At 41.6% G+C, this 18,447-nt stretch overlaps 1 protein-coding gene and 1 long non-coding RNA gene across 8 annotated transcripts in view; one reads left to right on the top strand and one right to left on the bottom strand.

Annotated features, from left to right (window-relative positions):
* The window catches only part of ERBIN (erbb2 interacting protein), a 250,724-nt gene that overhangs the window by 155,185 nt on the left and 77,092 nt on the right, over window positions 1–18,447 (top strand). For all 6 annotated transcript variants that reach the window (XM_075932367.1, XM_075932365.1, XM_075932362.1 and 3 more), the window contains 3 exons: window positions 2,150–2,228; window positions 3,884–3,973; window positions 16,416–16,472. In XM_075932367.1, the coding sequence (XP_075788482.1) occupies window positions 2,150–2,228; window positions 3,884–3,973; window positions 16,416–16,472 (226 nt within the window). The remainder of the gene's footprint in view (window positions 1–2,149; window positions 2,229–3,883; window positions 3,974–16,415; window positions 16,473–18,447) is intronic.
* LOC142829938 (uncharacterized) overlaps window positions 1–18,447 on the bottom strand; it is an 89,452-nt gene that overhangs the window by 16,422 nt on the left and 54,583 nt on the right. The window contains exon 1 of one of the 2 annotated variants that reach the window (XR_012904882.1): window positions 5,017–6,403. The exons of the other annotated variant lie outside the window; for it this stretch is intronic. This is a non-coding gene — a long non-coding RNA (uncharacterized LOC142829938). Of the gene's footprint in view, window positions 1–5,016; window positions 6,404–18,447 lie in introns of those variants that run through there. 2 annotated transcript variants of the gene reach the window in all.

Below are 18,447 nucleotides of genomic sequence, written 5' to 3'. Positions count from 1 at the left end.
AGATGACCGGAGTGGGCTGTGCCCACAAAAACTCATGATACCATCTACATGTTTTGTTAGTCTATAAAGTGCTACCAAACCAGTGTAAAGGTAGAGTGCTAAAGGCCTAGAGATCCAGTATAAGGAGGGGGTGAAACCATATGATTTACCTTAGAGAAGGGAGTGGAGTCTGGCACACTAAAAGGGTCTTTCCAGAGAATGTTCCAAAGCTGAGATCCTAACACAGTTATTGTGGTGTGTGACAATATTATCCTGACTTGACAGCTGGACTAGCACTCATATGAATGAGAGGTTTGCAGAATATTTAGCTGTTTGTTCAATATTTTATTGTTGCATCAAGTGAGAAAATGTTTTACTTTTTAGATTACCAGAAAGGTTGCCCTTTGCTTCTCTTTCTTTCCCCCTTTTAGTATATTGTATAGTGTAAATATTTAAAAATTTTTGGTCTAGCCAACAAATGCTACATCTTGTGTCACTGATATAAATTAATTTGAGGCTATGAGTTGTGTGCTCTGAGGAATTGTACCTCTCTTCTCTGAACCTAAGGTTGAGAAACAGGACTGTTACTCTTGCCCTGGGTGAGCAAGATTATGTTGGCACTGATGAGTTACTGTTGGGCTTCAGCGTTTCCATCCTAGTGAAATTAATGAGAAATAGGAAATTTCCCACTACTGAAGCTAACTTTAGGCATGTAAAATCCCTGTTAATTGGTTAACTGGTTAACCAATTAAAGTGGGGGGATGGGAGACTTCTCTAGCCCCACTGGACTTCTGGAGTGCGCCCTCCCCTACGCCACAGCTGGGCTGCAGCACCATCCACTCTACCCCCCACCACAGACAAGGGCTACCAGCTGGCTGGTTGGAGCAGTCCCTGCCTGCAGTGAAGGGACCAAACCGGACCTGCTTTGGTGAGTGGCTCCTCCAGTCGGCTGGTCAGAGTAGCCCCTACTTGCTGTGGGTAGGGTTGCCAGGTATCCGGTTTTGAACCTGACAGTCCAGTATTTGAGCTTTCTGTTCGGGAAACAAATTGAGAAAATATAAATGTCCAGTATTTTCTAAATAAGATGTAATATAGATTGTGATGTAATGTCAAGTGTGTCTGGTATTTTTGTTGAAACCATCTGGCAACCCTAGCAGTGGGCCCCGTGGGGTTGGAGCAGCTCCCTGCCCATAGCGGGCAGGGAGCTACTCTAGCCCCTACCAGTTAAGAACCGGTAAGCCTCACCCATGAAGAGCGAGGCTTACCAGTTAACCATTCACATCCCTAGATATCTTCACTGCAAAATGTGTGTGTGTTTATTTTTTTAACAATGGGGGGGGGGGTAACTAATCTGCATTAGCTGTGCCATTGTAAAATACTAGGTAGGGTAGGTCAATGCTGTGTCTCTGCCTATGATTAACCTTGTCTGATTTACCTCACAGTAAAACTACAGTGCTTTATCTCCATTAGGATTTTAGAGTGGACTAGTTAGTGCATGGTATCCTGTGGTAAAAAACACTTTTCTGGGCAGTGAAAACAAAGTGTGCCATTGTTTCAGGCTATTTGCAGAGTTTAGGAAGACAACAGCATCAGTTACCCTTAATTAACATTTGGAAGTTCTCTCTCCAATGATGAATGCTAGATACTGACTTTTTAAAAAGGAATGGTGTTTATGTTCTGCATATAAACATCTTTCAGGCTGCATAAGCACATCAGGTGGGGATTGTTTTATAGTCTGTCTAAATGTGGTAGGAGAGATACGGAGCACAGTTTGTTGTTGAAAATTTATATCAGTAATTGATGATTGAGTGACCCAAAGCCTGCCATTGAGTTCAGTAGGCTCCGGATCAGGCCCTTCATCTTCCTTACTGATCCATGACAATCACTGTTGCAATGGTTCTCTAGAGAGTTGGTGGAAGCTTTCCTGATAGATCAGAGAATGAAGCATTCTGAGAAAGAAATAGTGGATTTCAAATGGGTACTGCAAGAGCAGATAGTGCATGAAATAGGATATTTCTCTTATGAAGTGGTTCTCAAAATGAAATATTAGAGAATTACTGCGTTAGTTGTTAAATGAATTGGTTCTTTTTTAAAATGTTATTTTAAATTGAACATTGTTTCTCTGTGTGCTTGAGTTTAATAACATGGTTTCCTGTTGTTTATTTGACAGGCATACAGGAGTTTCCAGAAAACATCAAAAACTGTAAAGTTTTGGCAATTGTTGAGGCCAGTGTAAATCCAATTTCAAAGTAAGTTGCATTTTGGTGAAAAAAAGCCTAATTCTTCTTTCTATTTAGTGTATTGTATGCTTGTATAGTTATATATGGAGTTAGTAATGCCACCTATAGTTGCCAAGCAGTTCCTATTATAAGATGCTCTTCTTCAGTTGCTTACAACTTTGCCATATTTTAACTGTCTAGGCTGAAATGTTCTGTGCTGGGCATTTGCTTCAGATTGAGTTTAATATAGTATTCCCAGTCCTCTAGGATTGACCTAGAGTCTACAGGAATTAAAGATTAATCTTTAATGTCATGTGATGAAACCTCCCAGGAATACATCCAACCAAAGTTGGTAATCCTAGTTTGATTAAAGCTTCAGCAAAAACAATTTAACCATTTCCAAGAACAAAGTTAGAGGAAAAATATATATTTGCTCCTGGTTTTAAAAAAAACCCAACCAAATAAACAAAAAAATTGAATTCTTATGACTGTTTCATTGAGATGCTTGAGTGTCCCTGTGCTTTAGAGCAGCAACTTGAAATTTAGCATGGAGATACTATGTCCCTGTGTTTGTATGAAAATTTGTGCAAGTTATAAAACTTTGACAAATTGCATTTGCCACAACAAATAATATAATAATTATTGTATTGCAGTAACTTGCTAACATTTGGCAGGTAAAGTCTCCAGAGAGTCCATCCGCATTGAGCAGACTTAAGCCCAGTTCTGTAGGCACTGAGCAGGATTTTACCTGCAATTACTGTTCCTGGTGTCTGTAGCACTGGCAGTGAAACTAAGAACAAGGAGATTTGTCTCTGGTGTCCATTCAGCACAGAGGAGGAAGCAGCCTGACTGAAATGCAGATGGGACAAGCACTGAGCAAGAGTGGGAAGATAAGTTAAATTTGGACAGCAAGCTGAGGCAAGGTAATTGGTCCGAGAAAATGAGATTGAAGGCATTATTGAGGGAGAGACAGGACTGGCACAGGGACAGGCAGGAGCAAGCAATGGCAAAAGTTACAAGATTCACAAGGGAAAGCAACAGAAGAGAGTGTCCACAAGAAAATATCCCCTCCAGAATCTGGAATTGAACTCAGGATCCCTGGGGCTCTTAGAACTGTGTCTGTTTTCATTTGTGAGCCCCTAAAAATTCCCAATGATGGTTCAGACCCTTTGGAAATCTTAGACATAGTCTGTGGACTCCCAGGGATCCATAGACCACAAGCCACTGAAAATCACTGATCTAGACTCTAGCCTATTTCACAGAACACAAATGATGGACCATTTGCCCAGTATCTGGAAATAGTGGTAGCACAGGTGGTATCTCTGGTGAAAATGACCATCACTCCACTTCCACTCCTAAAAAAACCCAAAGTCTCAAGGAATTTTACTAATTTTTCACTAGCCTTGGTATCTTCACTGAGTGCATCTTACACAGTTGGATGCAATGTGAAAACAAGTCTTTTAGATAGGTAAACCGTAACCTGTTCATTCCATTGAAAAACAAAGGCTTTGAAACTGATCCTGATATGAAAAGATAGCCAGTGCAGGCTGAGACTGTCTTGTAAAAATGATGATACACCTTATTTTTAACAGGTATGTAAAGAAACTATATTGTATTGTAAGAGACTACAACATAAGTGATTTATGCTTCATTGAAACAAAAACACTGCCTTTTTTTAAATGTAGGCTTCCAGATGGATTTTCCCAACTGTTAAACCTAACCCAGCTGTACCTGAATGATGCTTTCCTTGAGTTTTTGCCAGCCAATTTTGGCAGGTAAGTTTAGTTTGCGTCTGAAAACCTGCAATACTAAGTTTTGCTTCTTAACTACTCAAAAAAGCTTTTGCTGGCTCTTACAGAATAGGAGGTAAATCTCTAACAAGTTTTTCTGTGCCATGTAACTTCAAGCAAGTAAAACAATAAAACACCAACATTCTCTTTAATAGATCTTCCTAAGTGTTCTATTTCTACTCTTGAGAAACTTTACCAAACATTACTTAGTGGGAAATAACAATTAGATGCTTCTCTCACTTTTATAAGAGAAGTCTGCTTGTTTTTAATTGTGAAAAACTAATCTTACCGAAATTCAGCTTGTTCACCATTTAGATGTTGGAATAGAGCAAAACAGATACTTCATCTTCAGCAGTCTACTTATCACTATTCCATTCATTTTTATAGACATATGTTTTTATACATCAGTACACTTGTGTAATTCAGTGATTCCTGTACATTTAGTGCTTAAAAACATATTCACTATCCGTTATCGCAGAACCCTGAGTTATAGGTTCTGCCCAAGATGGAACTGGATTACCATTGAGCCCTCTGATTCACCAGTCTGTGCTTCCTCCGTGGTGCTCCTGTGATAAGTTGCCAAGCTTGCATTTACCCGAACATTCACACAATCAGGGATACACTCAGCTGAACTTATGTGCAGGCTTTCTGACAGATAGCTGCATGAACCAACAATAGAGAGGCTACTGCCAAAATAACTTCCAGCTTTCCAGCTCTCTGCCCACCCCAAGTAGAAATCCAAAATTATACCATCTTGCGCTATATAGGGAACTGTACAGTGTAAACTCAAAGAGTTTGCCTCTCTCTCAATATAAGAGAAAATGCAACAGACTCTTGAACTAAGATTCCCAAACACTGAACTGTAAACTTTCTGGTTTAGATTAAAACATAAAATATATTTATGAATTACAAAAAAGAGATTGTAAGTGATAGCAAACAGATCAAAGAAGATGACATAGTAAATGAACAAACATGCAAACTAAGTTTAATATTCTTGAAAGATATGATTTGAGTTACCAGTCTCTTACCCTGAGTGATGTTACAAGCAGGCTGCAGGTTCTTAATTCACAAGCTACACTTGCTTTGCAGCTTGAAATCCCCAGGTTTTTCTTACATGGGTTAGAAATGCCTCTAGCCTGGATCTAGCACTTTCCCCCATTTAGTCTTTTCCTCAGGTGTTTCCAGGAGTTTTCTTTCATGCAGAATAAAGAATAAGAGATGATGATGTCACTCTCTGTCTTAAATAGGTTAGCGTATTGTGAGAACCCTTTGTCCCAAACTCAGTTTAAGGAAAAACACTGGTATCCAAGACGGAATCCAGAGTAATTTGGCCTGGTTACATATCCTTGCATACCTTGCTGAGTCATAGCAGCCATTGATTATAAGCTAGCCAAAACGTTCACAGGAAGGGTAAGTTCTTTCAGGATCCATTGTATTTGGTACTGGGCCACCAGCACAGTCAAGGTTCTTCATTGTTGTACCAGAAAGATTATTTGTGGGTGTCATTCAGAGTAGTCATGTTCTGAGATACAGATACATTGTCTTCTTAACTTTAAATACAAAAATGATATATACATACAAATAGGATAATCATATTCAGCAAATCATAGCTTTTCAAATGACACCTCACATGTCCTCTCTGGTACAGAATGCATCATAAATATGCCATAATCATATACTGAAGAATATGGGATGCAATGTCATATCCTGTAGTAAGCAAATTTGCTCTAATTAGATTAACACGAGGAAAACACTTATACCCTGCCCAACTCTAGGTTAATTCTTCAGTGCAAAAAACGATATGATGGTATAAGTAAGAAGATAATCATTTTTGGGTCAGTACTGTCTGTCCTTTCCTCTTTGCTCTTTTGGTTTGGACACATCTGCTTTGTAGCAGTCTTCTTCCCTGTTGTTTCTGGCTCTTTCTTTCAACCCTTTTCCCCTCCTGTGTCCCACCCAAACTTTTCTTTCAGGAGCAACACTAATTTATACCTGCTGAGGATCTGACCCTTGGAGTCCAAGTGATTGTGATCCTATAATTCTAGTCAATTCAGTAGAGAGCAGAAGTATAGCACTACTCTTCTAGAGGTGCTGTGGTAGTTGGGCAACTGATAGACACTCAGTAAAATGCAAGAACAAAAGTAGTATGTTATTGATGCATTTACCGTGACTTTTGCTTTTAGGCTTATGTTGACCTAGATCTCTCTTAGGTTTATATTCATTTCCTGAACTTACTATTTTTAAAAAAATCACTGTACATTTAACATTTTGAGTACAAATAGGTTGAAGGGAATTGAGTTTTCTTCACTCTTAGAACTGAGTCATTAGGCATGTCTATTCTTTGAACTGGAGGTGGAAATTCCATCTCGAGGACATGCTTGCTTGTTCTTATTGAGCTAGAATGCTAAAAACAGAGTTTAGCTACAGCAGGAAGAGGGCCTACCTACCCCAAGAATGATAAGAACATAAGAACAGCCGTACTGGGTCAGACCAAAGGTCCATCTAGCCCAGTATCCTGTCTGCCGACAGTAGCCAGCACCAGGTGCCCCAGAGAGGGTGGACCAAAGATAATGATCATGCGATTTGTCTCCTGCCATCCCTCTCCAGCCTCTGACAAACAGAGGCCAAGGACACCATTTTATCCCCTGGCTAATAGCCTTTTATGGACCTAACCTCCATGAAATTATCTAGCTTCTCTTTAAACTCTATTATAGTCCTAGCCTTCACAGCCTCCTCTGGCAAGGAGTTCTACAGGTTTACATGCTGTGTGAAGAAGAACTCTCTGTTATTAGTTTTAAACCTGCTCCCCATTAATTTCATTTGGTGTCCTCTAGTTCTTCTATTTAGGGAACTAATAAATAACTTTTCTTTATCAGCCCTCTCCACGCCACTCATGATTTTATATACCTCTATCATATCCCCCCTCAGTCTCCTCTTTTCTAAACTGAAAAGTCCCAGTTGCTTTAACCTCTCCTCATATGGGACCTGTTCCCAATCCCTAATCATTTTAGTTGCCCTTTTCTGAACCCTTTCCAAGGCCAAAATATCTTTTTTGAGGTGAGGAGACCACACCTGTACACAGTATTCAAAATGTGGGTGTACCATAGTTTTATACAGAGGCAGTAAGATATTCTGTGTCTTATTTTTTATCCCTTTCTTAATAATTCCTAGCATCCTATTTGCCTTTTTGATCGCCACTGCACACTGTGTGGAAGTTTTCAGAGAACTGTCCACGATAACTCCAAGATCTCTTTCCTGATTTGTCGTAACCAAATTAGCCCCCATCATACTGTACATATAGTTGGGGTTATTTTTCCCAATGTGCATTACTTTACACTTATCCACATGAAATTTCATTTGCCATTTTGTTGCCCAATCACTCAGTTTGGTGAGATCTTCTTGGAGTCCCTCACAGTCTGCTTCTGTCTTGACTATCCTAAACAGTTTGGTATCATCTGCAAACTTTACCACCTCACTGCTTATCCCTTTCTCCAGATCATTTATGAATAAGTTGAAAAGGATTGGTCCCAGGACTGACCCTTGGGGGACACCCCTCTCCAATCTGAAAATTTACCATTTATTCCTACCCTTTGTTTCCTGTCTTTTAACCAGTTCTCAGTCCAAGAAAGGACCTTCCCTGTTATCCCATGGCCATGTAATTTATACAAGAGGCTTTGGTGAGGGACCTTGTCAAGGGCTTTCTCAAAATCTAAGTATACTATGTCTACTGGATCCCCGTTGTCCGCATGTTTGTTAACTCTTTCAAAGAATGATCACATGTGAACTATTGGGTAGGTCCCTGAGGTGGCTAGCCCCCTCACACTACCTTGGCTATCCTTTTTCACTGTGCTAGGGCAGGTACCTCTCCTCAAGCTGGAATTTATAGCTATATCTTGAAGTGTAGACATAATGTCATGGTGTTCTGGGTATAAATCAGACCTTTTCTCAGGCTGTTGGGTTGGTGGGTGTCTGCTTGTTTGCTGTCCCCTATGGTCATTCTGGGGTATAGTGGTCCCTAGTGTCATAGCCTTCCCTTTCCTTTTTGGAACAACCAAACCCTGACCGTGGTTTAAGTTGTGATGAGGGGAAGCTGTATACCCAATTTGGTGGTCCTAGCTCTTACCCTTCAGGAGGAGTTCTTGAACAAACAGACTGATGAATAGATAGATGCATAAACTCTCTCAAATATATAGTAGCTATACAGAGGATTAAAAGAGGCAAGTAAAAGAAATAAAAATTGATGTTGTTACAAGCAAATACAAGTGAAAATACATTTCTACTAGTGTAAAACTTATGCTTGTAAAGTACAGGATTTGTTCAAGATGGTTTCTCTCACCAATCTAACGAGCACCTCTGCCTAAGAATTGTATGCATCCTGTGAAATTGATTTATCTTGTCTCCTTTGCCTCACCTCAACATTTTTGATTTGCACCCACCTGTTATATCTGTCACCTAGCAAAATGAGATCCAATGTGGTTGAGGCTTATACATGGCACTACAATATAAAAATGTTATAATATTTTTTGAAATTTAAAATTAATGGAAATTGGGATGCAAATCTCTTAATAGCTTTGAAAATCTCAGACTTGTTTTCTAAAATATACATGTACTGACTTAAAACAACTTAATTTCTAGGCTAATAGAGCTGATCAGGAATTATTAACAGATCTTACAGTGTGAATTGTTATAGTTAGCCCTCCCCCCTAATACACACACACATTTTAAACTGCAAAGTTTACAGTAGAATTTCCTGGGATAAGGTGGCTGAGAGAGCGTCTTTTTTGGAACTTATCATTTATTCTTACATTTGTCTCTTATTGTGCTCTGTAGAAGAGCTCACAGAGGCTCAAAAGCATGTCTCTAACAGAAGTGATCACAGCCACTTTTCTCTAATATCCTGGAACTAACATTGCTATAGCTACACTCCATACAGAAAGATTTCCTATTTAGTAATGTGATGAACATAAGAACGGCCATACTGGGTCACACTAAAGTTCCATCGAGCCCTGTCTTCTGACAGTGGCCAATGCCAGGTGCCTCCAAAAAGAATGAACAGAACAGATAATCATCAATCATTCCTAGCTTCTGACAAACAAATGCTAAGGACATCATTCCTACTCAGCCTGACTAATAGCCATTGATGGACCTATCCTCCATAAATGTATCTAGCTCTTTTTTTAACCCTTTTAAAGTCCTGGCCTTCACAACATCAACTAGCAAAGAATTCCACAGGTTGACTCTGTGTTGCATGAAAAAGAACTTCCTTTTGTTCCTTTTAAACCTGCTACCTATTAATTTAATTTGGTGATCTCTAGTTCTTGGGTTATGCAGGGGTGGGCAATAATTTTTGGCCAGGGGACATTTTTGAAGTGGCCCCAGGCCAGGCTGGAAGGGGCGAGGCCTAATCTTGAAGGGGCAAGGCCAGAATGCTTCCAGGTTTCCCCATCCCCAGACCATAATTGGTCTGGGGGTGGGGGATCCCTTTTGTCCACCCTTCCCAATAGGTACCCATGCCCCTGGCAGGGCAGGAAGAGGCTTCACTCACTCCCCCACTCCCAGGCCCTGATTGGCCTGGAGGCGGGGGAAGTGCGGGAAGCCTCCTCTGACCCTGTGAGCAGCGCGTGGTGCTTTGAAGTACTGCACACTCCTTGCAGGCTTAGACAGGATAAAGGAAGCTTTGTGCAGCTCCCCCTCCCCGAGGTCCTGATTGGCCTGGGGGTCGGGGGGAGCATGCGAAACCTCCTCTCACCCTACCTCCTCCCTGCAGAGGGAACATAGCACTTCAAAGTGCCATGCGCTGCTTTCAGGACGGGAGGAGACATCATGTGCTCCCCCGCCCCCAACTCCTAATTGGCTTGGGGGCAGGGGAGCTGTGCAAAGCTTCCCTCGCCTTGCTCCCGCCCTGCGCGAGCGTATGGCACTTTGAAGTACTGTGTGGTCCTCATAGGTGGAAGAGAGGGCGGAGGAAACTTCGCATGCTCCTCCTGCCCCCAGGCCAATCAGGGCTTGGGAGTGGGGGATCACATGACATCTCCCCCCATGCTGCAAGCAGCGCAGTGTGCTTCAAAGCACTTCATGCTGCTCACAGGGCAGGAAGAAGCTTTGTGTGCTCCCCCACCCCCAGCCCTTAATTGGCCTGGGGGTGTGGGAACGGCAGGGCCTCCATGGGCCGGATCAACCCGCTTGGCGGACCGGATGCCACCCTTGGTTATGGAATAAATAAATAACTTTTCCTTATTGACTATCTCTATACCAGTCATGATTTTATAGACCTCTGTTGTATTCCCACTTAGTCTCCTCTTTTCTAAGCTGAAAAGTCTGGTTTTTTAATTTCTCTTGTTACCCGTTTTCTGAACTTTTTCTAATGCTAAGATATCTTTTTGAGATGAGGTGACCACATCTGCATTCAGTGTTCAAGATGTGGGCATACCATGGATTTATACAGAAGTTATAAGATTTTCTTTGTCTTATTCTCTATCCCTTTTTTAATGATTCCTAACATTCCATTTGCTTTTTTTGACTGCTGCTGCATATTGAGTATGTTTTCAGAGAACTATCCACAATGACTCTTACTCTTGAGTCTCAATAGCTAATTTAGTCCGCATCATTTTGTATGTATAGTTGGAATTATTTTTCCAATGTGCATTACTTTGCATTTATCAACATGAAAATTCATTTGCCATTTTGTTGCCCAGTTTCCTAATTTTGTGAGATCTTTTTGAAGCTCTTCACAGTCTGCTCTGGTCTTAGCTATCCCGAGCAGTTTAATATCATCTGAAAATTTTGCCTCCTCACTGTTTACCCCTTTTTTCCAGATGATTTTATGAATTTGTTGAATAGAATTGGTCCCAATACAGACCCCTGTGGGACATCACTAGTTACCCTCTCCGTTCTGAAAACTGACCATGTATATCTACCCTTTGTTTCTTATCTTTTAACCAGCTCTCAGTCTGAGAGGATCTTTCCTCTTATCCCATTCAGATACTGAATTAGTCTTGTGTATGAATAGAATTACAGAAAGAAACAAGAAATTGTAAAGAATAGTGAATTTTTCAGCTATACATGTTACACATTTCAAAATACTAAAAATGAGGGAATAAACTAGAATTGAAATTAAACCTCCAAAATGTGCTTCAAAAAAACATTTTTATTTCCTGTTGTACATTTTGCAGATTTATAGGCATCTGTCTTAGGCACACTTTGATACACATTTAAAATTTATATATATAAATATTTATATAAATAATATACTGATTACTGTTCTTTTTTCATGTTTTGTAAACACAGCTGAGTTTTAGTTAGCTGTTACTCTAAATGTGGGAACAAAGTGTAAATGTCATGTGATGTCTGCTTAATTTACCTGGAGTGAGCATTGTCAAAATGGAGTTTAAATATAAGCCATTTGGCTCTCTCATTCACTGGTGCACCAAATAACAATCTTCTAGCCACAGGATTTTCTGGCCTTTCTTTGAGGTTTTGATTTTATTTCTTCCCCCTCTTCCTTCCTCCCCCTCCCCCCCCCCCCCAAAAAAAAGAACAACACTTGTTAAGGAGATGTTCAAAATATAATTTGTGTCCTTTCTTGTGTCCTGGAGTCTTTTGCAAGGGCCTGTCTGTTCCCCCACAGGATTATGCTCCCATCTGCCTGGGATTCAAGTAATAGTAAACCTTTCTGATCTTGCATGCTGCCCGTAGGATTACACTCTGCAGGCCATCTGTCAGAGTCACATTGAAACTGTGTTCTTTCCCCTGCCCCAGGACTTCTTCCTTCCCTTCATCCTGCAACTCCCACCTTCAGTTGAACTGCTTTCTCACTTTTATGAGAATCAGTTGATCTTCAAGCTATCAAGGTACAGCTTCAGCACATCTATCTACCCCCACTACTTAGCGTCATCCGTGTACTTGCTCAGGGTACAATCCATTGAATTACCCAGATCATTTATAAAGATGTTTAACAAAACCAGCCACAGGACTGACCCCTAGGGCACTCCACTTGATACCAGCTGTCAACTAGATATTGATCACTATCCATTGAGCCCAACAATCTAGCCAGATTTGTATCCACTTTAAAGTCCATTCATCCAATTCATACTACTTTAACTTTCTGGCAAGAATTCTGTGGGGGACCATATCAAAAGCTTTTAGTAAAGTCAAGGTATATCACATCCACTACTTTCCCCATACTCATAGAGCCTGTTATCTCATCATAGAAGGCAACTGGGTTTGTCAGGCATGACTTCCCCTTCCATTTTGACTAAGCTTCCTAGTCCGAACTACCGTTACTCCTCGTGAAACCTAGGACGTGTAGACATACCCTTGGATATTAGGAAAAGCTATTTCATTAGGTGGGTAGTGAAGCACTAGAATGAGTTACACAGGGAGGAGGTGGAATCTCCATCCTTTGAGGTTTTTAACACCTACCTTGACAAAGCTCTGGCTGTAATCATTTAATTGGCGTTAAGGATGTTAAATTGTGGTTAATTGACTAGTCGAGTAGTCGTTGGAATTTCCATCGACTACTCAACTAGTCAATAGGCATTTCCACATTCCTCCTTTGAAATGTACGAGCTTGTACATTTCAATGGGGAATGCGGAAGTTTGCGTGCAGACCGGGGCCAGCGGAAAGTCCCGGGCTGCACACGGACTTGCCTGCTTTGAAATGTACAAGAGTCCCCAGCCGGGACTGTGCATTTTAAAGCCACAGTGCCCTCATGGAGCCCAGGGTGAGCGGGGGACATGCTGCGCTGCGGTGTAAGCATGCTGCAGCATTTCAGTGGAACCTGGGATCAGCTGCTACTTCTGCATTTCAAAGGGGTATCAGCAGTGGGGCACTGACCCTTTGAAATACAGAGGCAGCGTATTAATGGGGCAGTGTTGCATAGCTGAGCCGGGGATCAGCTGTCTGGCGGCTGCCCTTTGAAACTCCACCTTGGGGTTTCAAAGTAGCAGCACTGAACAGCTGATCCCTGGTCAGCCGTGCGGTGCTGTCCCTTTGAAGTACCCCTTCTCACTCCCCCTCCCCCTTTGCTGCCTCTATCTGATAGATGCAGCAAGGGGGGGAATTGGCTAGTCAACTGACTATCGGGTAAGCATTTGCTATTGATATCCTATTAACAACCTTAGTTGGCATTGGTCCTGCTTGGTGCAAGGAGTTGTACATGATGATCTCCTGAGGTCTCTTTCAACCTTAATATTCTATGATTCTATCATGTGATCTGTAGTCTGATAGCCTCATCTGAGAGGTAGCTGGTTAGTCTGATTGGGCCCAGCTGATTGGGAAAAGCTCAACTGCCATTGAGGTTGAAAAGTGTTGAGGGAGCCAGCACTTCATAGGAATAGGGGATTAGAACAGTGAAGCTAAATATACTATTTATATATTTTGTTTGTCTCTATGAGTATGTCTACACAGCAGGGCTACAGTTGAATTAAGCTACACAACTTCAGCTACATCAGTTGTGTAGTTTAAGTTGAAATAGCTTAATTTGGCATTTTTCGGAGTAAGAAGTCTTCCAGCTCGACATTATTTTGAAATAAAGGCTTGTTGTGTAGACGCTCACTATGTTACTTCGGAATAACATCAGTTATTTTGAAATAACGCTGCTATGTAGATGTACCCTTAAGGTGGTACGGGACCATTGTTGTTTCCTAAATAGGATAGTTATTCAGATCTAAATTACACATTTAAATTTTCTGGAGTGTTATTTGTATGTCTTTAATTAATTCAGAACTTCTCTAAGGAAATGCTTCATTTAATCATCATATACATTTATTTAAAGACAGAGATAGACATTAAGGATGTTTTCTACTCTACCAAGTAAAGCCCTATGTAGGTGGAGTGATGAATGACTGAGGAGATGAATGCCAACCTCCTCAATCCCCCAAAACCAGAATAAAGGGTACTGATCTTCTAAACCTCTTTCTCATGCTTAGTCTGTGAATGCTATTCCAACGTGTTCATAAACACAAATCTACCCACTTAGCCCACCTCCAAAGTGGCCTCCTGTTCCAGTCCATGTGGCAGCAGTGCAGATACCTACTTTTTCCTGATATATAGGATAGGCACAGGTAGGCTTTTATAGCCACTCAGTCAGTGGACTCCCTACTCAGCTACATGTCCTATTTTGTATCTCCCAGAGTTTGATGCATCTCTCAGTACTTGGAAACAGCTGAAGGGATAATTTGAATGTAGGAGAAAATTGATAAGTCTAAGGAAGACAACAGAAACAACACTGTCTCTATTCTTTCAGTGACTCATGTAGTAGGAAGCAATGGTTTGATAGCGCAAATTGCAGATGAGGATAGAAGAATGGGAGATCATTTCCAGTAGTATTCTAGGAGATTCACAGATACTGAGGATAGCATCAAGTGAATCGAAGGGTGTTCATGCCTTATCAGGAAGTCAAAGAGATCATTCAGCGGGTTCAAGAAACCTTGGGCAAGCTGCAAAACAAATGTTCTAATTGTCAATTTGAATTATTATATGTATTTCCTGGCCCATGATTGGGAGAGCTTCTGCAACATTCTGCCTGAGTTTTAACTTCATAGCCATAGATTATCTTAAGATGCCATGGTGCCAAGACCTAAGAGATATGCCTAGTGAAAATCCCATCATTCTGCTTGTCACAAAATGATCTGCTTAGGCAAACTAAGTTTTCCTTGACATACTAACTCACCAACACAAGTGATCTAGATATAAGGGAGTCGAACCCCTCCCTTTTTTTTTAAAAAAAAAAGGAGGGTGGGGAAGAGGAGATGCTGACATATACTATCTTCTTTAAAGATAAAGTGCAGCTTAGGCCATACCCAGCCTTTCTCCCAAAGGTAATCTTGGAGTTTCACATGGGCCAACACATCGTTTTCCCAGTCTTCTGTCTGAAGCCTCATGCGACCAATGACCAACGACATCTGCATGCACTAGATGTCAGGAGGACGTTAGCATTCTGTCTGGAAAAAGAAAGCCCTTCCGTAAGTCCACATACAGCTGTTTGTGGCTTATGTGGATGGGATGAAAGTCCATCTGGTGTTGTCCCAGATGATATCCAGATGCATCTGCATGTGTTATGACTTTGCGGGCATTCCGGCCCCAGATTTAGTCAAGGCTCATTCTACTAGGGCCCACACCTCATCTGCAGCCTTTCAGGTGAATGTCCCGATCCACAGAATCTATCCAACGGCAACGTGGTCATCGGTACAAACCTACAGCCCTCTATGTGATCATGTAAGACAATGCAGCCCTCTACATGATCATGTAAGGCGATGCAGCCCTCTACATGATCATGTAAGGCGATGCAGCCTTTGGTAGAGTGGTGTTGCAATCTGCATGTTCTTGAGTCTCCTACCCGCCTCCACAGACATTACTAGCAATCACCTATGTTGAATGGACATAATCAAGCACTCAAAGGAGAAAAAAGAGTTACCTTTTTCTGTAACTGGTGTTCTTGGAGATGTGTTGCTCATGTCCATTCAACCTCCCACTCTCCGTCCCTGCTGCCAGAGTCTTTCTGGCAAAAAGAAATAATGAGGGAAGAGCGCTCTATATAGCATGGCATATGTGCACCACTCCAGGGGGTCACTGAAACCCAGGCCCCCACTGGTACTACTGAGGGAAAATCTTTGGGTGCTGGTGCATGTGGCAAGCACACACACCTATGTGGAATGGACATGAGCAACACATCTCAAACACCATCTACAGAAACAGGTAACTGTTTTTTTTTTCATGTCCACTGAAAGTAGAACAAGACACAATGGGCATAATCTGCATCAAGGGCGATTTAGGTTAGACATTAGGAAACTGTTTCTAACTAAGAATAGTAAAATGTTGCAATAGGCTTCTAAGGGAGGATGTGGAATCACCACCTGAAGATTTTTAAGAACAGGTTGGACAATCGTCCGTCAAAGATGATTTAGTTGTACTTGATCATGCTTCAGCATAGGGGGCTGGGCTTGATGATTTCTTGAGGTCCTTACTAGCTCCATATTTCTATGGTTCTCTGATGGGTATTTGGGGGAATAGAGACAAGAGGTATTGTTTTAATGTAGCTTTATGTACAGAATATGTGGTGTAGTTTTAACAGATTCTTTATATCAAAATTTGTGTTGTAATTAGTTTTCTTTAATCCTACTCTTTCCCTCTCAAATGACCTTTTGTTTTGATGTCTTTGGAGAATGTATATAAACTAAGAATTGTTTGGAACATGTAAAAAAATCTGTAGGTAGAGGAGAACACACACAGCAGTGTGACTTTTTGTACAGACTGTTTTTTCAGTCTTAAATTTAAAAACATTTTGGGTGTAAATGATTTTGAGTACATTTTGTACAACTGTCTTTCAATACAGTGTTTGTTTCTATCACAGTTTCTGTTTTGACATAAAATAGCAATATTTCACCTTGTAATGGTCAGTCATTCTGTTATTTATTTATATTACAGGCTAACTAAACTCCAGATATTGGAACTTAGAGAAAACCAGTTAAAAATGTTGCCAAAGTAAGTACAGATGAAATATTTAAAGTACATGCCTGCTTTGTTTTCAGTTCCTTCTCATGATCAGTCTCTTCCTTGTCCTGGCTTTCCAAATTGACTTTTATTCTCTCATCTGGAGCCCAATGGACTGCTTGATCTTCTACCTAAGATAACTAGAGTTTTTCCTGACTAGTACTGTGTTGATTTTCCCCTCTTTCCCCCGTCAAAGGGATTGTGTCCCAAGGATTATACCTTAAATCTAGTTGTGTGCATGTTATGATTCCAGCTAGGGATGTTAAAATGCATTTATTTAGTGGTTACAGGCTGCCCCCAACTTGCGATTGGTTCCGGAGATTGTGTCGCAAGTTGAGGGCGTCGTAACTCGAGTCATAAATGCGGGGCTGAAGACGTAAGTAGGGGGATTTCTGTCCTTTCCACACTTACAGAAAAGGCCGTAAGTGCAAGGGATAGTAACCTGGGGCCGTCGCAAAGCAGGGGCCTCCTGTATATCTTTATGGGTGGGGAAGCACCCCAGAAACTGGTGCACATGGGGAGACAGCTTATAAACAGGCTTCCTACAAGCATCAGTTCCTGCAGATCCATTCTGCTCTCCTATCCCTATACTGCTGGGGAAGGGGACAGGTGGGAGCTGGTACATTCAAGGAGCTGTCTTTTAAACCAACTCCCCTGTGAGCATCAGCTCTCACTCCGCGCTGATACAGAGGCAGTGGGGACACAGTACAAATAGCCATGTAAACATTCACATACCTAATTCCAGCTAAAAATGTCATATATTGTAATCCATCAATTTCCCTCTCTAGAAATCTTGGCAAATTTTATTGTATTACTTACTCTTACTCGCTGTGTGTGCATGCCGAATAACTATTTTAATGGCACTAAATCTTTTTACTTTATCGTTGAAATCTTTTGTGGATATTATTCAAATTCTAACATTAGATACAATGTATGTGGGATTAATAGACACTTAGGCTATGTCTAGACTACATGGCTCCGTCGACGGAGCCATGTAAAATAGTTTATTCGGCATAGTCAAAGAAGCGGGGATTTAAATAATCCCCGCTGCATTAAAATAAACATAAAATAAAATAAAACCTTGTTTCACAAGGCATATCGGAGCGGTTGACAAAGGCTTCCTTTGTCGACCGCACCGTGTCTAGACTGCCATGCTGTGCTGCATCAGCTGATCGTTGGCACAGCACTGCGGCCATGTTTATTTTAATGAAGCGGGGATTATTTAAATCCCCGCTTCTTTGACTATGCCGAATAACTATTTTACATGGCTCCTCTTCTTGTGTGAAGTACCTCGGAGATAACCACATTCCTGCCAAATGCCTGAACTGCTCTAGTCTTACTGCTAGGGCCAGGCAAGACAGGGAGTTTTGGCTGAAGATGATACTCCATGACAAGTCTTTTCCGCCTTCTCAGAACCAAGACCCTCAGGTTTTCTCTAAGGACAAGCCTAAGCCTTCCAAGACCTCCAAAAAGTGATCCAGTACGCTCCACCTGCCTGAGACTCTCAGAAGAAGTGAGTCTCTCCAGCAAAATGTCTTGCACCACTGCCGACATCCCACCATAGTAAAGGAGATGTTCCTGTCTTGGCAGGTGCTGGCACGAGCTGTATCCAGTAACAATCAGCACCGCAAACTCTCTGCCTCCGCCCCCCAGCACCAGCCTCTTTGGCATGGGACGTGGTGCCGAAAATACCTCAAGCATAGGGATGTCTGTGAGTAGTCAACTAGTTGACCACCCGATAAGCATAAGCTTATCAGGTAGTCAACTGGAATATTTGAGAGGCAGCAAGGGGAGGGGGGACAGGAGCCTATGCTCGAGGGAGCCTGTTTAAAAGCCAGTTTCTCCCAGCACTGTATCTGTGGTGCTGCCCTGTCCCCATCCTCTACTGCCTCTATTAGAGGTGGGGGGGGGGGATAGGAAAGGCAGTTACTGCTGGGCCTCCCCTCCTGCAGATAGTGGCTGCTGC

Source organism: Pelodiscus sinensis, chromosome 6, assembly GCF_049634645.1.
Source record: "Pelodiscus sinensis isolate JC-2024 chromosome 6, ASM4963464v1, whole genome shotgun sequence".
In the NCBI taxonomy this organism is placed as follows: Eukaryota; Metazoa; Chordata; order Testudines; family Trionychidae; genus Pelodiscus; species Pelodiscus sinensis.
The sequence above is the reverse complement of the archived record's forward strand: the minus strand, read 5'-3'. Positions and strand labels throughout refer to the sequence as shown.